This window comes from Chrysemys picta, chromosome 8, assembly GCF_011386835.1.
Source record: "Chrysemys picta bellii isolate R12L10 chromosome 8, ASM1138683v2, whole genome shotgun sequence".
Classification (NCBI taxonomy): Eukaryota; Metazoa; Chordata; order Testudines; family Emydidae; genus Chrysemys; species Chrysemys picta.
Genome location: NC_088798.1, coordinates 64,588,857 through 64,610,889, shown reverse-complemented (window position 1 = coordinate 64,610,889; position 22,033 = coordinate 64,588,857). Strand labels below are relative to the sequence as shown.

Genomic DNA, 22,033 nt, shown 5'->3' with positions numbered 1-22,033 from the left:
TGTTATTCAAAAAGCAATAAAGCCTGCTGGAAATGCCCTGTGGTCTCTCTGGACAGTCGCAGCGCACTCCCCGTGAAAACTCTAAGCGTTGGTTGTGTTTATTTTCACAGGGCTGGCCTAACCTGGTGGTCTAGTCCCTTTTGCTTTTAATCTGCCTACTATTAGTAATTGATATTTTGTAAGTATTTAAAAAATTGTAATTGTTAGGCCCTAGGGTCACCTGCCCAGCATGAGTTCAGGTCCAGGGTCTGCCACAGTGGTACTCTTTGCCATAGAGACACTCCTTTCGTTACCTCCCGTTTCCCCCCAGGCACATGTAGGATGGAAAGGGATCCCTACTAACTTAAAAACAAACACATATGAGTCCTTAAAAGTTTGCTTTGCCCAAAAATTTAACCTCTCTAACTGCTAAGTATGCCACCTCCCAAATCCCGCACCACGCAGCTGGGTTACCCTGGAGGGTGGTCCCCCAAAATTAGTCAGATATCTGCTAGAAATAGTTCAGTAAAAAAAAAAATACCTCGGGTACCCCCTTGTCACAAAACTGTACCATTGAATCCCAGTATGCATTAAGGGACAACCCCTGGCTGCCCCAGGCAGCGTAAATCTTTGTATGCCACCTCAGAGCCCATTAAAAAAGCTTATGTCCCAGAAAACTCACAGGACATTAACAAGCACGTCCTGTCGGCCGAACAGGCTTTCGAGCCGTGGAAGGCCCAAGAAAAGAAACCCACAGTTTTCAATTCCCTTTAAAGTTAGTTGCCCAACCTAGGACTGGGGGGTGGCCTTGTGCGTCTCCTCCTCACTGGTGTGGTACTGTGCCTGGTCACCCTCCTCCTAATTGCTTGTTTTAAAATGCTCCTCCGTAAGCTTTGTGCCCCCCCGTTCCTCAAAAATCCCGGCATACCCTCTCATTAAAAACCCCAGCTTCATAGCACTTAATCATATCTTGTCCACAGAATATGAGAAAACTCAGCCAAAAGCTTGTTGAGTATTCTCAAAAGAAGGAGTTGTTGACGTCACTAGGCATCACCCTAGGTAACTTGGGAGAGTGGAAGGCCACTAAGTGTCAATGAAGCCTTCCTGCACTAGGCCTAAGTGAACCAAACTCTATCCTTCCATGTTTAAACTCTAATCAACCTCAAAAGCCAGGTGCAATTAAAATATGTAAGCAACCAATTATCTGTGTGCAACCCCCTGCTCAAGCAGTAATAATAAGGCCTGCATGTTTCTGGCTGAAGGGAAAAAGGACAAAATAACAGTTTAAAGAAGTTACTAACAAGCTAGGCTTATAGCTGCCAAAAATAACTTAACTATTACCAAGAACAAAAAAAGTAAAAAAAAAAAAAAAAAAAAAAAAAAAAAAAAAGCTAAAAAAAAAAAGTAAAGCTTAACTGCAAAATGTATAAAAAAAAAAAAAATGTTCCTGTTAATGTGCTTGATTTGAGACTTGCCAGTCTGCTTGCACCACTTTGGGATCCCAAATAAACTTTGTTTGCTTCTCCCCCTAGTGTGTTTATTGGCGCGAAGCACATCGGGCAACGGACCCGCTGTTGCTTTGCCTCGGGCACTCTGTGCTGGCAACACGCTGCCACTGCAACTTCGGACTATTTCAGGTTTATATGATTTTTTAAATTATTTTATAATTTCTACTATAAATCAAACCGGTCTGTTCTGACCAAACGCTGCATTGTGATTTTTGTCCAAAAAAAAATGTCACGGAAATCAACACGGTCCCTTGGGACGGTTTGATTCTGACAAAGTGGCATTTCCAGACGGAAGAAAACACTCCATCGGAAGCGTTTCCACCAGCTCTGCTCCCGGTGCAGCTGGCATCGGAGCAGGCTGCTTGGGGTGACTGGATATTTCGGATTTATTCCATCTCCTGTGAGGGTGACCAGACCAGATATTCATAGATTCATAGACTCTAGGACTGGAAGGGGCCTCCAGAGGTCATCGAGTCCAGTCCCCTGCCCTCATGGGGCTTTGTTTTATATACACAATTATTAACCAACCCCCCCCCCCAAAAGTGTCCTGATTTTTCACACTCTATCAGGCCCCCTATCTCCAGCCCTGGTCCAGCCCCACGCTCTAGCCTCTCTGGCAGCAGCGCGCTCCCGCTCCGCCCCGCCCCTTGCCCGCCCCTTTCCCAGCCCCACACAGGCTGCTGTGTCTCGCTGCAGAGCCGGCAGCGCACAGGCCAGCAGGGGGCAGTCCGCGCGGAGACAGGCTCAGGCCCTGCCTACATGGCGGGGAGAGACTCGCGCCCCGCGCAGACAGGAAGCGGCTCCTCAGCGGCCCAGGCCCAGGTACCGCACCCCGGTTCCTTCCCTTCCCTGCCCCGTGCCCGGGGGGCGCAGAGCGGGGGCCCCTCGCCCCGGGAAGCTGCTGACAGCAGAGCCCGCGGCTCGGGGCAGCAGGAGCGGGGAGCCTAGCACGGCCCCCTGCGGGGCCCGCGCTCGCTCGGGGGAGCCGGGGGTGGGTGCGGCAGCAGAAGGCGGGGTTCGCCGCGTCCGGCACCTGGAGGAAGGGAAGCGGCAGTGTCGGGTCCCAGTCCCGCCTGCTGCCCGAGCTCCGCTGGGGGCGCGCTGCGTCTCCGCCCCGCGTGTCTGACCTGTGCAGCCCCCCACACTCTAACCTTTACAGCCCAGCCTGCACCCCTCCCCGATCTATACAGCCCCCACCCCACAACACTCTGACCTCTACAGCCCCGCCTACACCCTGATCTGTACAGCCCATCACCTCACAACACCCTGCGCTGTACAGCCCCCGGCTCCACCTACACCCCCCGACCCTGCGCTCCAACCTGTGTATAGCCCAGCCTGCACCCCTCCCTGATCTCGAGGGTTACCGTATGTCAACACTGCAAAAAGAGGACACTCCATGGGGCCCCAGCCCTGCCACAACTCCGCCCCTTCCCTGCCCCCATTCCAACCCCTTCCCCAAAGTCCCCGCCCCAACTCCGCCCCCTCCCCTGAGCACGCTGCATTCCCCCTCCTCCCTCCCACCCCCCTGGGCTCCGGCTGCTGCTGCGCTGGGGAAGTTGCTTCAGCCCCCACCGTGGTGGAGAGCGGCAAGAGCCGGGAAAGTTGGAGTCCGGGGAGGAGGCATCTTTTGCCCGAGCGCTACCGGCTTCACGGTTTGCCACACAGCGCTCGGGCAAAAGACGCTCGGGGGACCCCAAGTGCAAGTGGCTGCAGCAAAACTAACAACTCCCCCGATCTGCGGGGGCACAGAGGCGGCGGACGGCATCCGAGCGCGCAGCCGCCTCCCCCCCGGGCTCCGGCTGCTGCTGCGCTGGGGAAGTTGCTTTGGCCCTGGCATGCGGTGGAGAGCGGCGGGAGCCGGGAAAGTTGGAGCCCAGGGAGGAGGCGGCTGCATGCTCGGATGCCGCCCGCCGCCTCTGTGCCCCGGCAGATTGGCAGATCACGGGAGTTGTAAGTTTTGCTGCAGCCATTTGCACTCAGGCATTACCATGCCTCCCTATTTTCCCGGACATGTTCGGCTTTTTGGAAATTCCTCCCCGACGGGGATTTGAGGACCAAAAAGCCGGACATGTCCGGGAAAATCCAGATGTATGGTAACCCTAATCTATACAGCTCCCCACCCCACAACACTCTGACCTCTACAGCCCCACCTATACTCCGATCTGTACAGCCCACCACCTCACAACACGCTGTGCTGTACAGCCCCGCCCCACCTACACCCCCCCAACCTGCACAGCCCCCCGCCTACAACCCCCTGCCCTGTACAGCCTCTCTGCCTACACCTCCTGATATGTACAGCCCCGCCTACACCTCATCTATACAACTGCCCTCCACCCCCACACCCCCTGTATACAACCGCCTGTCCCCCACGGTAATCTGTACAGCCCCCCCGCCCCACACCCCTCTACCTGTATAGCTCCCCACACAACACACATCCTAACCTGTACAACCCAGCCTACACCTCCCCTACACCCCATCTATACAACTGCCTGTTTCCCACCCCCTTGATCTGTTCAGTCCCCTGCTTCACACACCCCAACCTATACAGCCCTGCCTACACCCCAGCTTGTACAGGCCCACACTTTCCCCCACCCCGGTCGGCCTGTACTGCCCTGCCTATACACCTCAACCTGTACAGCCCCCTGATCTGTACAGCTTGACCTACACACACCCTGATCTGTACAGCCCTGCCTACACTCCCAATCTGTACAGCCCTGCTTACACCCTGACCTGTACTGCCCTCCACCCACAACCCCAATCTGTACAGCCCACCCTACACCTTCCTGACCTGTACAGCCCCGCTACATCTCCCCAATCTGTACAGGCTCCCATCTCCCTCCCCTCTGTTCAGCCCCTACACACTCCCTGACCTGAACAGCCCAGCAGACCCCCCACATACTTTGATCTGTACAGCCACACACACATACCCCGATCTGTACAGCTCTGTGTACACCCCCGATCTTCACAGTCACATACCCCTGATTTGTACAGCCCTGCATACACTTCTGATCTGTACAGCCACATCCCCCACACCTCTTGATCTGTACAGCCGTGAGCACACACACCCCTGATGTGTACAGTCCTCTGCTCCCCATGTGTCTGATCTGTACAGCTCTCCAGGGTTTAGCTCCTGTTGTCTCTTCCCCTCCTAGAGTTTTCACCCATGCCATTTGCTCTGCCCAAGCACCGAGTTGGTAATCTTTGGGGCATGTTGCAAAACCAGGCACGTTTACTCAGGCTTTCCTTGAGCTGGGAATGGGCTCAACTTCTGAGAACTGAGCTGTTCTCGATCCTGCTGGTCTCCATGGGGCACTGTGCTGGCACAAAGATCCATCCACCCAGCGCTCATTGCAAACCTGGGGCCTTAGCGGGCAGACTTCAGAGATATAATGGTTCCTGCACCCAGGGCCTCCTACACTCCTACGAGGTAACTGTGAGTCCTTGGTGTGTTCCATCCACCAGCCCTTTCCAAACACGAACGCAAGTGGATTTCTATTTCGGCCTCGTTCATGAGTTCCGTAGTATTTACAGTCAAGAAAAATTCCTCTTTGCCTGTAGTGTAAAGATATTTTCACTCTCTTTTCAAAATTGAAAGAATCAGGTGAAATTAGACCTAGAAAAGTTTTTCATTAAAAAAAAAAATCCACTGCAACCAGGGATTTCCTCATTTATATATAAAGCCATTCCTGCAGCCTGGGGAATGCCCAACATTGCAGCGCTGTGCTAGGGCATGAGAACCTAAACCATTTGTTTCCTCTGAAGGACAAGAAATGTGATGGGTGAAATCCTGACTCCCTTGAAGTTAATGTTAAAACTCCCACTGCCGTCAGTGAAGTCAGCTCTTAGAATCATAGAATCATAGAATATCAGAGTTGGAAGGGACCTCAAGAGGTCATCTAGTCCAACCCCCTGCTCAAAGCAGGACCAATTCCCAGCTAAATCATCCCAGCCAGGGCTTTGTCAAGCCGGGCCTTAAAAACCTCCAAGGAAGGAGACTCCACCACCTCCCTAGGTAACGCATTCCAGTGTTTCACCACCCTCCTAGTGAAATAGTTTTTCCTGATATCCAACCTGGACCTCCCCCACTGCAACTTGAGACCATTGCTCCTTGTTCTGTCGTCTGCCACCACTGAGAACAGCCGAGCTCCATCCTCTTTGGAACCCCCCTTCAGGTAGTTGAAGGCTGCTATCAAATCCCCCCTCATTCTTCTCTTCTGGAGACTAAACAATCCCAGTTCCCTCAGCCTCTCCTCATAAGTCATGTGCTCCAGACCCCTAATCATTTTTGTTGCCCTCCACTGGACTCTTTCCAATTTTTCCACATCCTTCTTGTAGTGTGGGGCCCAAAACTGGACACAGTATTCCAGATGAGGCCTCACCAGTGTCGAATAAAGGGGAACGATCACGTCCCTCGATCTGCTGGCAGATCCAGTGCGTGTAAGAGAGTTGCTGTTCAGAGTTCACTTGGACTTAGGACATTGGAACAAAAAAGATACAGGAATAAGACATCAGGGCCAATGTTCCCTCTAATTTTTTACATCCATGTGTGGAATGAATTTGGTTATGTGCACCAATATGGAGGTGATGTGTGGTGGGGGTAGGGGTGAGGAATTTGGAGTGTGGGAGGGGGCTCAGGGCTGGGGCAGAGGGTTGGGGTGCGGGGGGATGAGGGCTCTGACTGGGGATGAGGGCTCTGGGGTGCAGGCTGCCTTGAGCTGCAGTGGGGAGAGAGGACTCCCCCCGAGTCCTCTCTTGCCACAGCAGCTCGGGGCTGGGGGCGGGGCACCTCTCCCCGCCTGCATGGCCCTTGATAGCCTGCTGCGCGACCGCACAGCTTAGAGGGAACATAGATCAGGGCTTGAATTTTACCCCTTTTAGTAAAGGATTCCCATCTGCTCTGTGGAGGGGCAGAACAGACCCAGCCTAACCCCATGCAGGGGCTGCTTGGCTCCTTTGCCTCTAGCTAACTTCCTTCCCCACCATCTGTCCTGCAGCATGCATGGTGCAGGCAAGGGGCTCAGCCGGTGCTAGGACCCAGAGCTCTCAATGCAATTCTCTCTGCAGTCACTGCCCAGTAGCTAGCTTGGTATTTGGTTCTGCTCAGAGAGATTAAGGGACTTGCTCAAGGTTGCATGGACTCGGGATGGAGCTGGGAACAGAACCCAGGAATGCCGACTCTTAGGTCTCTGTTCTAATCTGTAGTTACCAGAAAAAGCACCCGAAGATGCTCATATGACAGAAGCCTTCTGGCTAGCAGTGTGTGAGAGAGTCCGAGGGAACTGAATGTTGCTGCCCTAACAGCAGTGCAATAGCTTATTCTGTGCAAGGTCTCCTGCTTTTCTCAAAGAGCTCCTGGGCCTTGCCTGGGGATCAGAGTTCAGTCATTGAATCTCTGGTCTGCATTGCCCAGCAATTGAGTGATCCGTTGTGTGTTTGTTTTCTAGGAGCTGGCAGGGCTCTGCACAGAATGAGGAGGTGACTCTCAGTCCCAGCCTGATGCACAGAGCTCTGAGCGCTTTGTGATGAGCCCTTCTCGGAGGAGGGGACTACAGAAACCTTCTACTTGTGCACTCCTGGAGAACGAGCCCTCCTCTGCGTGTGGCTCTCCCAGGTCTGTGTGAGGGAATCTCCAAGAGGCTGCTGACGCAGCAGGGCTGTGCTGGGAGAATGGTCTGTGCCCAGGTGGAAGCGAGCCCTGGGAAGTGCTGGCAGAAGGTGCTGTATGAGAGGCAGCCCTTCCCAGATAACTATGTGGACCACCGGTTCCTGGAGGAGCTGCGGAAGAACATCTACGCCCGCAAGTACCAGTATTGGGCAGTGGTGTTTGAGTCCGGGGTGGTGATCCAACAGCTGTGCAGCGTCTGCGTCTTTGTCGTCATCTGGTGGTACATGGACGATGGGCTGCTGACCCCACAGTGGCTGTTTGGGTCTGGCCTGGCCTCTTCCCTGATTGGCTATGTCCTGTTTGATGTCATAGACTTGGGGGTGGGGAGGAAGCAGAGCGGTCGGACCCGGTGGGCAGATCTGAAAAGCACCCTGGTGTTCATAGCTTTCACCTATGGCTTCTCCCCAGTGCTGAAGACCCTGACGGAGTCGATCAGCACGGACACCATCTACGCCATGTCGGTCCTCATGCTCCTGGGGCACCTGATCTTCTTTGACTATGGGGCCAATGCTGCCATCGTCTCCAGCACGCTGTCCCTCAACATGGCCATCTTCGCCTCTGTGTGCCTGGCCTCCCGGCTGCCCCGCTCCCTGCACACCTTCGCCATGGTCACCTTCGCCATCCAGATGTTTGCCCTGTGGCCCATGCTGCAGAAGAAGCTCAAAGCGCGGACACCCCGCTGCTATGTGGGGGTGACCCTGCTCTTCGCCTTGTCTGCGCTGACTGGGCTGCTGACCATCTCGGGCGTCGCTGCCCTTCTCTTTGCCCTTCTGCTGGTCTCCATTTCATGCCTGTGTCCTTACTGCCTCATCCGGCTGCAGCTGCTCAAAGACAACATCCATGGGCCTTGGGATGAAGCTGAAATCAAGGACGACCTCTCCAGGTTCCTCATGTAGACTCGTCCAGGACACACAGCAGGCCGGCAGGACCCCTACAGTGCTACCGGAACAAAAGCCTTCTGCCTTAGAGACGACCTCCTGAGTGCCAGAATCACAGAGAAGTGTGGGGGAGGTTGCAGTGTTAGAACAGAGCCTCTTCTCCCAGAGTGAGACAAACAGCTTGGTACATACTAGGAACTTCCCCCCAACAATGTATATGTGTATTGCTCTCACTCATTAATACTAGCTGAACTCCCACCGCGGAAGCATGGCAGAGCACAAGTAGACAGAGGACTCTGCAGGCAGATGCCAGCATTTTATCCACCACGTTACCTGCTCAGAGCAGGTCTCCATGACGTATGTGGCACTTAATACCAGCTATAGGGCACGAGCGTCTTCTCCCCACTAGCGCTGCTGTTGGCTCTGCTGCTTGGGGAACTGAATTAATGGTAACAATAGTGGGGAATGTTTTAGCCAAAGTTTGCTGGTGTAGGCGAGGCCCACTGGAATTGCTGGGTATTTGGAAAGCAGCTTTCGAAATCTCTTTGGCAAGCTGGACTTTCTGGCTATTAAAAGCATCCAATCCCTCAAACCTCTCTGCCTTTGTCATTCTTCTGTGAAACAGCCCAGCGGGAGCAGCACATGGGGGGGAAGCTGATGGGGCAGGCAGATCAGATCCAGGGGCTGTATTTTGTTAAAGGGCAGAGCTTTCATTTCTTAGTTCAGAGGTGTCACCGCAGAAGCAGGAGTGTGGGGCAGGGGGGCAGATCAGGAGTGGGAATGCAGGATACCTGACTCTGCAATGGAAGGCCCTGTGTTTGCTACCATTCCAGTGTTGCATGGGATTTCTATGTGTCACTGTTACAGAACCAGTGAGAAACTCAAGCAGAGCACCCTGGCTTTATCTCCCTGCAGGTTGCAAAGCTGTCGGGTCCGATGTGTGTCTGGAAACATCCCCAGGTTCTTATTGCGTTGGCATCTTCCCTTCTCAGGCTGTTGTAGCACTGGGTATTTCCGCTAACAGACAGGCACAAGCAGAGGAAGGGGATTGTTTGCCAAAGGCTTCCAGCAACACTTTGGCGAGCCAGCTTGGTCTGCTTGGCTGGAACACGAGATGATGGACGTGCCTGAATTGTCTGGCCTTATCGTGCTGCTCCCCTTTGAGTCCAGTCCATTACCGACTGACTCAGCTGTGGCTAGTGCTGTCTCCTTCCCACGAGAGCAAGACAGCTCTGAGAGGCCTCTCCGTTCACACCTCTGTGCTACCTGTGCTCTGCAGGACTGTTTGTTCCCAACACGCTTCAGCAGGGATCGCTCGCTCTCGGTGTCAGATCCGAGGGCTGGATTCTGGGTTTTACACGTTCATTCAGGGAGAGGCTTAGTTTAAATCATGGTCATGGGTGTAACTCCCCCGACACCACAGATGGGTTTGTTTCATGCTGCTCATCCATGCACTCTTGCTCTGATGTGTGAGCTGATCAGCGATCCATGGCAGTGCTCCCTGCACTGGACAGGTTGGTGCTCAGCACTCGCCCTCTGGAACAGCTGTTCCCGCTAGTGCTCCGAGTCCTGCTGGTTACTTCAGTGCTAGGACAGCGTGGCGGGGAGGGGAGGGCATGAAGAACAGACTGAGAGGAGTCGAACAGCAAGAGAGGATTGGTGGAATGGCTCAGCTGTACAATAAACCCCAGCCTTAGCATGCAAGGTCACCTCCTGTACCCAGACAGCACCATGGAAATGATTATTACAATAGAGCATTGGTTCCCAAACTGGGGTTCGCAAAATGTTACAGGGGGTTCTCGTGAAAAAATTCCCTAATGGCAGACAGAGCTGTCCCTAGGAACCCCAGGCACCATGGGGCCAGCAGCCCAGAGCCCCTGGACTTCCAAGAGCTAAGCAGATCAAAGCAAGCATATCTATTACACTGAGGAGATTGAAACTTCAAGACTCCTTATAAGAAATGGAAAGGGAGGTGGATATTTTTTGCTGTTTTTAAAATTAAATAGGTAGCTAGTGTTGTTTTTAAAATTATTATGAAGAACAAGTTTAAGTTTTGTTGTAACGTGCATTGTTTGCCTGGACTGCTCAAGACCTGAATGCTTGTGTAGGAGGAACTCTTTAAATTGGCTTCTTAAATACCTTCATGCTTGTTTTACATCTGATACTCCTTGATGAAACATAGGAGCCTTGTCTTATAACATGCTTATTCAAAGTGATACAAGCTACGAAAGTGACGTCTTGGAAGAGTGTTGCCGTTTTCATAATGTAATAAAAATACTATAATGATAAATAATAATTAATAATAAATAGTGTGTAATAAGCATGTCATAAAAACAAATTTTATATTTCCAAGATCACTGCTTTTATAATTTGTACTCGGGTAAAGGAGAAAATCCCTGGAAATATCCATTTTTAGGAGGGGGTTCGCGAGACTTGACATTTTCGTGAAAGGGGTTCACAGGTTGTTAAAGTTTGGGAACCATTGCAATAGAGTCTGGGGGCCCATTGTACATACATAGTAAGACAGTCACTGCCTTAAAGAGCTCAGTGTAAATAGACTAGCCAGACAGAAGGAGATGATAATACGTCCTTTTCTACACCTCCAGAACGGAGGCACAAGTGTCCTGCCCACAGGTCGCAGAGGGAAGAATTGAATCCAACGCTCCTGATCTCAGTCCAGTGCCTTACCCATGAAACCATCCATCCCCTCACCAAAAAGCCAGCTAGTTTTGGACCACTACCAACCAGCAGCCTGCCCTGGCATGGAGGGCAGCTGCTAGATGCACACACAGACCCAGAGGAGTTAGCTAACTTAGAGCCCAGCTCCTTGGGCTGTTGGGAACAGCCACTGGTTTGGCCTAGAACTGGTGGAAGGAGTGAGCTAAGGAGGAACCCGAGGCTATGTCTGCACTACGAGCTAAGGGTCTGATTGCCTTGCTCAAGTCTGCGTACTCACACTCTCAGTGAGCTAGCGTGAGTATAAATAGCAGTGTAGTCATGGTACCAGCACGGGGACACTGCTTACACAAGCAGGGGACTCACACCCTAGTTTGCAGTGTAGCCTTTGTCCTACTGAGGAAGGGAGGGAATTCCACCTGTAGGGGGCAGCATGGGGGAAGGCATGAAGACGAGGAGGATTAGGAAGGGAGATGCGCACAATGATCACAGGGCGAGGAAGGAATAGCATGCAATTCTTCCTAAGCTGTCTCATAGAAGGAGAATGCTGTAGAAAGGAGCACAGCCCGTGCTACTACAATAGCAGCAGGACCAATGCACAGAGGAGCTATGAGAGGAGTGGACTGTGCGAAGGAAAACAGCTCACCTCCGTCATGTTACTGTAGGAAGAGCTAGGAATGCAAAGAGCAAAGGTAACCCAACATGCAGCCAGCAGATGGTGCTCCTCACAAACCGTTCCGGCCACATAAAGCAGCAACCCCTGACACAGGCTGCTTTGATTGACTGCACTCCTGTCCCTCAATGCTAATTGCATCCATGTGATCATTCCTCAGTGCCCTGGCTGTAAGAGCAGAGCTAGCTGCTTCTGGGGAAGAACTAAGCTAGACCGATTCCTAAGGAGCAAAAAACTCATTTTTGGGCTAACATCCCCGGCAAAGTACAACTGAGGAGGAAAGAAACCACACCTCTGTGGCTACATAGTATTATCCCCAGCCAGAGGGGATGGCTTAGTTAGGGTTACCATACATCCTCTTTTTCCCGGACATGTCCGGCTTTTCGGCAATCAAACCCCCGTCCGGGGGGAATTGCCAAAAAGCCGAACATGTCCGGGAAAATGGCGGCTCTGCTCCTCCCCTGACTCTTCGGCTCTGTTTAAGAGCCGAGCTGCCCGAGCGCTATGGGCTTCAGGCAGCCCCCTTGCCTCCGGACCCCAGCCGCGGGCCAGGCACTTCCTCTCCTGGGCTCCGGCGGCGCAGGGTCCGGAGGCAAGGGGGCTGCCCGAAGCCCAGTCGCGGCGGCTCTGCTCCTCCCAGACTCTTCGGCTCTGTTTAAGAGCCGAGCGCTACAGGCTTTGGGCAGCCCCCATGCCTCCGGACCCTGCGCCGCCGGAACCCAGGAGGGGAAGTGTCCGGCCGGGGGCGCAGGGTCCGGAGGCATGGGGGCTGCCCGAAGCCAGTAGCGCTCGGGCAGCCTGGCTCTTAAACAGAGCCAAAGAGTCAGGGGAGGAGCAGAGCCTCCAGCCGCGGCTCCTCCTCTTAAACAGAGCCGGGCTGCCCGAGCGCTACCGGCTTCAGGCAGCCCCCATGCCTCTGGACCCTGCGCCGCCGGAGCCCAGGAGGGGAAGTGCCCGGCTGGGGGCGCAGGGTCCGGAGGCATGGGGGCTGCCCGAAGCCAGTAGCGCTCGGGCAGCCTGGCTCTTAAACAGAGCCAAAGAGTCAGGGGAGGAGCAGAGCCTCCAGCCGCGGCTCCTCCTCTTAAACAGAGCCGGGCTGCCCGAGCGCTACCGGCTTCAGGCAGCCCCCATGCCTCTGGACCCTGCGCCGCCGGAGCCCAGGAGGGGAAGTGCCCGGCTGGGGGCGCAGGGTCTGGAGGCAAGGGGGCTGCCCGAAGCCCAAGCACTACTGGCTTCACGGTTTGCCGGGCAGCCTCCAGACCCTGCGCCCCCGGCTGGGCGCTTCCCCTCCCGGGCTCCAGCTGCGCTGGGGAAGTGCCGGCCGGGGGTGCAGGGTCTGGGGGCTGCCCGGCAAACCGTGAAGCCGGTAGCGCTCGGGCAGCCTTTTCCCCGTGGCTGGGAGTGGGAGGGAGAAGGGGGCGGAGTTAGGGCAGGGAAGGGGCGAAGTTAGGGCTGGGGGTGGGGAAATGGGCGGGGCCAGGGCCCGTGGAGGGTCCTCTTTTTTTATTTAATAGATATGGTAACCCTAGCTTAGTTGTCTAAGCCATGGATGTGCAACGCTCAGACTCCCTGGAACCACAGCGTCAAAGCCCAACAGGGTTGACTCTGCAGTGTGGAGCCCTGCTGGTTTGAACTAAATGGTGGAGTCTCTGTAACTTGAAGTCTTTCAATCAAGATTTGAGGACTTCAGTGGCTTAGCCAGAGGTTACGGGGCCTATTAGAGGTGTGGGTGGGTGAGGTTCTGTGCCCTGTGATGTGCAGGAGGTCAGACTAGATCAGGGGTTCTCAGACTTCATTGCGCCACGACCCCCTTCCGACAACAAAAATTACTACATGACCCCAAGAGGGGGGACCGAACCCTGAGCTCGCCCAAGCCCCGCTGCCCTGGGCGGGGGGGGGGGGGGGGGAGGGGGGCAAAGCTGAACCCCAAGGGCTTTAGCCCCTGGGGGTGAGGGGAAGGTTGTAACCTGAGCCCTGCCACCTGGAGCTGAAGCCCTTGGGCTTCGACCCCGGGCAGTGGGGCTCAGTCTTCACTTCGGCCCTGGTCCCCAGCAAATCTAACACCATTAAAATGGGGTTGTGACCCACTTTGGGGTCCCAACCCACAGTTTGAAAATTGCAGGACTAGATGATCACAATGGTCCCATCTGGCCCTAAAGTCTGTGGGTCTGTCTATGCTGCAACGTAAGCCAAGGGCTAGTAGAACTCGAGTTAGCAGACTCTGGGTTTGTTAACCCAGGGCTCGTGCGTCTATACTGCGTTATGTGGTGCAGTGTGGGAAAACTTGACTGTCCAGAGGACAAAGAAAGTCAGCTCATGGGTTTGTGGGATACTTTTGACAGGCTCCCAGAGCACAAATCCAACGGGGCTGTGTCTACACAGCAGAGCAATAGGGCTTGAACCCTGGGTCCTGACTTGACTCTGGCTCAAATCCTCCACTCCTGTGAGGTCCTGGGACCTTGGGTCTGATCCCTGGGTTAGCATGATTTACATGTGGACGGGGGTTAGGCTTGAGCCTGAATTCGAACCCTGGGCTTACATTGCAGTGTAGACATACCGTCTGAGCCTTTTCCCTTCATTCTGCAAGGTAGATAAATGGGAGCTCCCTGTAGTTTGTGACTGTAGGGAACTTCCAGAGAAGACCTGACATTCTGAATTTGCTTTGCTTGCATATTGAGGACCCGTTGGGCCAATCTGCAAGAGCGTTGGCTGGATTTGGCTCTAAGGTCTTTGCCCAAAGCTCTCGTTTCCCCCCGCAATTCCTCTACACGTTGTTTTGCACCGTTTAGCTGCCTCAGAGGTGGTTGTCTGAATATGAGCTATAAAGTGCTTTGGGCTCTAAGAAGTTATAGAAAGGGTTAAAAAAGGCTCAGTGGCAACACTGACACCCCCATCAACCCCCCACCCCAAATTAAAAACAACACCTGAAACAGAAACAAATCAACCAGCCCCACTCCCTCCAAAAAATATTCCAAGCAGCATTTGTACAATGAAAAGGACTGCTAGAGACTCCAGGAAGTCCACAGTGGGCTTGACTATTGCTAGGGAATTTACATGGAAGGTGCTCAGGTACTAGTGGTGGGTGGCCGAGCCATGGAGGAGAATGGGGATATGGGGCAAATAAGCTAAATCTCCTTTGAGGCACTGTGGCAGCATACCAAATGGAACTATTTTGATTTTTGGCCAAAGTACTTGGTGTTTTTGATGAAAAAGAAATACAAGTTTCCCACAGAAAGCAGATACTTCTTTAAAAAAAATGTGTTTAGTCAAAAACCCAATTTTCTGTCCATGGTTTCTACAGAATTTTTTTGACCCATTCTACTTTATAATCTTTTTAAATTATACAGTAGTTTTAAACTAACAGTCATATTTTAAACTTTTCTGGTTTCTCATCTTGTGCTGTTAGACTCATTTTAAGGCACGTAGTTTTAAGGGACACACCAAAAATAAGCCAAATAATGTTTAAAAAGAAAATTTCAAATAGTTTTTCTATGACCTGCAGCGATTCCATGATGGTGCGGGGAGGTATGAAGAGTCACTCAGCACTTGCATGGGTGATCAATAGGACTTGGGCTGTCAAACCTTGACATCACCCACAAACCATCTTAGATACCCTCCCCCCCCCCCACACACACACATTGCTTCCCTTCTCTCACATGCTATTTGGAAAATTGTTGCGAGACGGGATGTTTTATGATGTTTTCGACAAGACATCGCCTCTGTTGTCCATTGGTCAGCTAGACACACGAGAGAGACTGCAGGGAAGAGCATGATGGCGTTCCCAGCTCTCTCACGCATTCTCATCTCACTCAAATAGCTTGTGACCTCTTCAGAAAGGCATGAGACACAGAAGAGAGGGGTTTATTACTGCATCATAAGGCACCAATAGCTATATCCAAATCAGGTCAAGCCAGGGTCCTAGGAATCTTGGAATGGTCCTGAGTGTCAGGAGACACTGCCACAGACAGCTTTAGGGCCCAGAGAGGTGGAATTGCACCCAGCATCTAAGTTTCCCAGGCCCAACCCCGTAGCTCCACAACATACACCTCAGTGGCACTAGCACAAAGGCATGTGTCAGGCTGCAGGTGAGTTGCATTACCCCAGCTGTACTGCCCACGCTAACTGCTATCAGGGAGGCTGAAGTGCTGGTGGATCGGGGCTCAGTTCAGTCAACTCATGGCTGTGTCAGTGTGCCACAGTTCATTAGTGTGCTGAGCCCCATGGACAAACGGTGTTCTGGATGTGGCTCATATCATTACCTTCCTTGACAGAGGAGCCAACACCTCCAGCACACCCCTTAAAGCACCCAACAAGCAGACAGTTCTACTGAGCATCCATTCCCTGCGTCTCTCACCTCTTGCGCTGTAGCAATAGGGACTGCTGCAATGGAAACAGGGTTTTTATGTGCAGGCTGTGGCCTCATTAATGATCTGGAGGATGGCATGGACTGCACCATCAGCAATTTTGCAGATGACACTAAACTGGGAGGAGTGGTAGATAAACTGGAGGGTAGGGATAGGATACAGAGGGACCTAAACAAAGTAGAGGATTGGGCCAAAAAAATCTGATGAGGTTCAACAAGGACAAGTGCAGAGCCCTGCACTTAGGACGGAAGAATCCCATGCACTGCTACAGACTAGGGACCGAATGGCTAGGCAGCAGTTCTGCAGAAAAGGACCAAGGGGTTATAGTCGACGAGAAGCTCGATATGACTCAACAGTGTGCCCTTGTTGCCAAGAAAGCTAACGGCATTTTGGGCCGTATAAGTAGGGGCATTGCCAGCAGATCGAAGGACATGATCATTCCCCTCTATTCGACATTTGTGAGGCCTCATCTGGAGTACTGTATCCCGTTTTGGGTCCCACACTACAAGAAGGATGTGGAAAAATTGGAAAGAGTCCAGCAGAGGGCAACAAAAATGATTAGGGAGCTGGAGCACATGACTTATGAGGAGAGGCTGAGGGAACTTGGGTTATTTAGTCTGCAGAAGAGAAGAATGAGGGGGGATTTGATAGCTCCTTTCAACTACCTGAAAGGGGGTTCCAAAGAGGATGGCTCTAGACTGTTCTCAGTGGTACCAGATGACAAAACAAGGAGTAATGGTCTCAAGTTGCAGTGGGGGAGGTTTAGGTTGGATATTAGGAAAAACTTTTTCACTAGGAGGGTGGTGAAGCACTGGAATGGGTTACCTAGGGAGATGGTGGAATCTCCTTCCTGAGAGGTTTTTAAGGTCAGGCTTGACAAAGCCCTGGCTGGGATGATTTAGTTGGGGATTGGTCCTGCTTTGAGCAGGAGGTTGGACTAGATGACCTCCTGAGGTGCCTTCCAACCCTGACATTCTATGATTCTATGATCCTCACCTGGTCCTACGCCACTGTTTGTGACACCACAGTTAGAAGGGAAGGAATTATCTGACCGAATGGGCGCCATGGGGACTGGGGGACTGGCTGCCAGCAGGAGTTTTGCTATTTATTCTAAGGACAGTGTGGCCATGCTCCATAAGTTTAGGTGAGGAATAAGCAGCAGGCACATACGACTGAACTAAGGTCCTGATCCAAAACGCACGACCTCAAGAGGAGTCTTTCCTTTGATTTCAGTAGGCGTTGGATCAGGCCCTAACATCACATTTGAAAATCTCCCTAGTCTGAGTGAAGTGCTGATAGGCCCTGAAGTGTGACTAAAACTGGCCTGGTGGAGTGCCACTGCCTCAGGGACATTGGATCAAATGTGATCAGTTGATAAATGAGAAGATGTTTGTTCCCCTTCCCCCACCCTGCCGAGCTGCCAGCGCTGCAGCTGCAGTCTGGGATCAGCAAGTCTTTCTGGGGGCTTTCTGGCTTGCACACCAGCAATAATAAAACCCTGCAGTTAGGGAACACTGGATTCCGGATTCTGCACAAGATGCAGCACAGTCTATAGCAATTCATACAAAATACAATAGAACATTTCTCTTAATTTTTCATCTGTGGTTAGGTCAACCCATGCGCGTTTTGGCTAAGCAGATAACATCAGGCAGGAGGAATGTGCTGTGAATCTCTATGAGAGGAGACAAAAGCATCTGTGGGCTGTGATCTGATTCAGATGGCTTTTAGCAAATCTGTCGGAGTGCACGCCAGCTTTCAAATGAGATAGGAACATGGTGGAGTGGGGCAATGATATTTTATTCCCGGAAAAGATTTATTTGAAGAGTAGGATGATAAAAGATCACAGGGATGGAGAATCCCTATGCTACAGGATTGTAAGTCTGTGCTTTTGTTAGTCTATCAAGTGTGGAGATTCTTAAAACAGCAAACAATACAAATTCAAGAGTAAGGCCCAAATCTCCAAAAGCAGTTAGGCACCAAACTCCCATTGATTTCAATGGGACTTAGGCACCTAAATACCTTTGTGGATCTGGCCCTGCTGGTTATGTCAGTGCATGGGGGGTTAGCATGTTCTGTGTGTCTTCTAGGAAACAAGTAACTGATTGCTGCATTCCCAACACCTCGGGTGCTTTGGGTGAGATCATGTTTCCTGCCAAGGTTGTAATGTCATGGTGAAGGCAGTATCTCACCTGTGAGTATTTCATGAAAGAGGGACGGCCAAGGTTTAAAAACACACATTCCAAGCTCACAATGAGCGGCACACTTACCAGATCTACATAATTAGTGACCAGGATGATATTTTCCAGTTGTAGTTCTCACTAGTTCTCTATAAGCACATTTCCAAAAGCTCTGTTCTGGAACTGTCAACTCCTCACTCCACTGAGATGGCCCATCATGCTTTGGGCTAATGGTATCATATAATCCTGCCATTCAGCACCAAAGGCTGGAGTCTGCCCATGGGGAAAAGGTAAGGCAGGCCAGACATAGATTCCCCTGATTTCTAGCAGTCACTGAAGTGAACCGAATGGTGGATGCCTCACGCTTGTAGTCCCATCCCTTCTGTGGTCAAAACCATGCTAACTGTCCCCAGGTTTGCTTGTTGTTAGCAGGGCTCTAGCACACTTCCCTGACAAGCATAAACAAGCTAGAACTGTATTAGAAACAGATGCCATAAAGCTCTGTGGAGGTACATTTCTGGTACGGTTTCAACTGTAGCATGGCCCAGGCTGTAATCCACACACCCAACATCAAGGACAATGGTGGAAGTTCCCTTCATTCTTTTCCTGTGCAGAGCATCCAAACCCGGGAATCATGCAGACTGGGGTTTTCAGGCTGGGGGAAGGGGAGGACTGTGTACCAGGGCACCGGAACACGGGAGGGAAGAGTGCCCTCCCACTTTTTACTGGCTGTAAGGTCGAGTGATGTTATACCCCGATGTAATGCGACCTGTAGAGTGGATTTTACATAGGAGAGAAGGAGGGGTTTCCACCCACAAGAGAGAGTCTATTTAAGCCCCTGGAAGCCCCTCCATTTTGTCTTCAGCTGGCTCAAGAGATAGCCTCGCCACCCCAAAGGATGCCCTAAAGAAACTGGAACAAAGGACAGTAACTACAGGGGTGTGAGTGATTTCTGGACCCAGACTAGAAGGAGGCTAGTCTGTCAAAGCTTATTGGAACATCTCTGAGGGTAAGATTTACCTGCATTTAGTTTCCTACTGTATTAGGCTTAGACTTGGGTGTTTTATTTTATTTTGTTTGGTAATTTACTTTGTTCTGTCTGTTATTACTTGGAATCACTTAAATCCTACTTTTTCTATTTAATAAAATCATTTTTACTAATGGGCGGGGGGGAAATAGCTGTGCATATCTCTCTATCAGTGTTATAGAGAGCGAACAATTTATGAGTTTACCTGGTATTTATACAGGGTAAAATGGATTTATTTGGAGTTTGGACCCCCTTGGGAGCTGGGTATCTCAGTGCTGGAGACAGGAGCACTTCTTAAGGTGTTTTCAGTTAAGCCTGCAGTTTGTGGGGGACGTGGTTCAGACTTGGATCTGTGTTTGCAGCACGCAAGCGTGTCTGGCTCAAACAAGGCAAGGTACTGAAGTCCCAAGCTGGCAGGGGAAACGGGCTCAGAGGTAATTCCAGGACATCAGGTGGCAGTCCCAAGGGGGTTTCTGTGACCCAAGCCATCACAAGAAGCAAAGGCACTTCCCCGATGAGCATATGCATACCCAAAGGACAATGGGAAATGGGGCAATGAGCAGGAGAAAGGTTTCCTACCTTCATTGGTGTTTTCTGCATCTCTTGGGTTTATAGTTAACACGGCTTGGACTGTCTGACGCACAGGCCCACCTCTGGAGATTCTAGCTACTTTCTACAATGAGGTTTCCCAGTAGCACCCACTCACCAGATTAATAGTGTATCAATAAATAGTTGTTTTTTCCCCCACCCAGTGATATTTAGGGACACATTGTTACATACCAGAAGAAAATCATGGCTCATGAGTGGCTGAAAACAGTCATGTGATGTGTTAGTACGTTTCAATTGTTGACCTCCTTAGACATCAACAATCCTGAGATCCAGAACACTGCTACCCAATTGGATTTCATATGCAAATATATGCCTCTGGATTGGCTCAGCAGTCAATAACAGTTTTCCTTCAACTCCTATTATAGACACAAATGTGGCTCATAATTGGCTCATTGGAATGCCATATTGGTGTTTTCACTACTTTTAATTTCCCCTCCCCTTTGAATGATAGATTAAAGAACCTGTTACACTTAAATACATGTCCAAAAAAAAAAAAAAAGTTCAAATATGTCTGAGAGGCGATGCAGAACATACAGTATGTAACAACACATACTATTAACTTCAGGTTTTGCTCAACAGCAAAAATTATTGTCCTTTGAGGATATGTTGACATTACTGAACTACATGCTAATTGGGTGGAGTTCTCCGCCCTGTGTGATGCAAGAGGTCAGAGTAGGTAATCAAAATGTCTTCTGGCATGAAAAATTGATGGGAGAACTGATGCATGGACAGGTTACACGACTTGCTCGAGGCCATACGAGTCAGTAACAAAACTGGGCTAGAACCCAGGAATCCTGACACCAACTCCCATGCCCTGGCTGATAGTCACTATCTCCTTCCTTCTTTCCAGTTCATTGAAATGGGTGAGCTCTTAAGAACAAAAACCATAACAGATCACCAGACGTCCATCAAGTCCACTGTGTTGTCTCCAACAGTGGCTAGTATCAGATACTTCAGAAGCAGGTATAACACCCACCTAATGATCTGTTATCATAAGGCTCCCATGGAAGAGGATCCTCCCATACATCAGGCAGGCAGTGGTTGGCTTATGGCTTGAAGCATGAGCATTAACAGCCTTCATATGTTTTGTTCCTAGATAGCGTAACAGCTCATGCTGTTGTTCTTATTTTTACAAAGGCTCAAGTCACGTCTAGCACAGCTAATGCCCTGCTGCACCCCTTGTCTATTTTATTGGCTTCTGGACACAAGGGTGTGCTGACTGATGCAGAGGAGAGACAGATGACAGGCGGGGCTAGCCACAAGGACAGGGAAGGGGAGTAGCAGAAGGGCTCCAGAAGCTACACTTTTGTGTGTGTGTGTGTGTGTGGGGGGGGGGGAAACCTTATGTGGATGGGATCTCCACAGGCAGCCCCCCCGTCAATGAACTGCAGCATCTGCCGGGGGGTGGGGTGGGTGGAAGCAGGGAGAGGGCCCCAGAGGAAGTCCCCAGGTGGCGGAGTGGAACAACAGCAACCATCATTTCCTCAGTGCTGCTTCTTGTTTACTCATCCCAGATCACTCTGGCTAGTGAAAGGGGGTTTTCCCAGTGCAGAGCTGATCTGGTCAGGGCAGGGCCTGGAGGACAAGCAGCCTTCATGAGGCTTGGCCTTCTCATATTTGCACTTTATACGGGCTGTGAAGGACTGAAGAGCGAGCAACAGCAGAACCTTTTGCCTCTTGATGAGATCCTCCATGACTCTAGGCTCAGTAGCCTGTTAGAGCCAGCCCTGTAAATGCCTATGCCTTTCTTGAACCCCACAAAGCTCTCTGACGCAATATCTTGTGGCAGTTCCCTCCCCCCGCCCCCATTGTGTATCCCTACTCTTTGGATATTAAGAGCTCACTGCGAACTGCCTGGCCAGGAAGGGATGTTCGGTAATGAGTTGTGCCACTCTCTCCTTTTATGCTTTGGGAACCTGAAGAGAAGAGTGCTGTTCTTTGCCACCATCCTGGATGCTGGGGGGACATTCCCCTTTCACTACACTTTTCAGCTTTAGCAATCTCTTGGTCACTATGTGATACAGGTCAAGCAGGAATGACACTTACCTGGGGGTTCTTTTCTCTCGTATGAGTTGCTGCGTTTGTTTCCTTCACTCTTAGCAGGAGGTGAGCACTTCCCCTTTTGTCCTTATTTGCTCCCTTTCCCACTACCAAAAGGGCAGGTTTGTTGAAGGAGAAGCAACGACCGACACCCATGCAAAGGGGATTGTCTCCAACCCCACTCTAAAGCTCATCAAGAGCCATCTGGAGTTAACTGGTGGATAATTAGCAGTTCTGAGGAATAAGAGCCCTACAGAGCTGAGTCAGGCATGGCACAGGTCCGGGATAGCCTGCATGGACAGTGTAAGGGCCAATCTATGCTAGGAAGTTAAGCCCAACAATAGTTGTGAGCTCTGGTCCCCTCGAACTGGTGCTTTAGACAACTAGTGCAGGCAGAACAAAGCCATATTCAGTGCCATTACCAAAAAGAATAGGAG

General features: G+C 51.4%; 1 protein-coding gene across 2 annotated transcripts; it reads left to right on the top strand.

Moving 5' to 3' along the window:
* Nucleotides 1–2,140: 2,140 nt before the first annotated feature.
* On the top strand, nt 2,141–10,384 carry PIGC (phosphatidylinositol glycan anchor biosynthesis class C). 2 transcript variants are annotated; one of them, XR_006174685.2, is made up of 3 exons: nt 2,141–2,309; nt 6,932–8,197; nt 8,946–10,384. XR_006174685.2 is itself a non-coding variant. In XM_005304327.5 (2 exons), the coding sequence occupies exon 2, from the start codon at nt 7,155–7,157 to the stop codon at nt 8,046–8,048; it is 894 nt and encodes a 297-aa protein (XP_005304384.1). In that variant the 5' UTR covers nt 2,141–2,309; nt 6,932–7,154; the 3' UTR covers nt 8,049–8,622. The 2 variants fall into 2 exon arrangements, 1 of the variants encoding a protein (XP_005304384.1); XM_005304327.5 differs by lacking the exon at nt 8,946–10,384 and having other exon boundaries at nt 6,932–8,622.
* Nucleotides 10,385–22,033: the final 11,649 nt, after the last annotated feature.

Excerpts from the sequence above, each read along its gene's own strand:
- PIGC (XM_005304327.5), top strand. The coding sequence starts at position 7,155 with ATGGTCTGTGCCCAGGTGGAAGCGAGCCCTGGGAAGTGCTGGCAGAAG.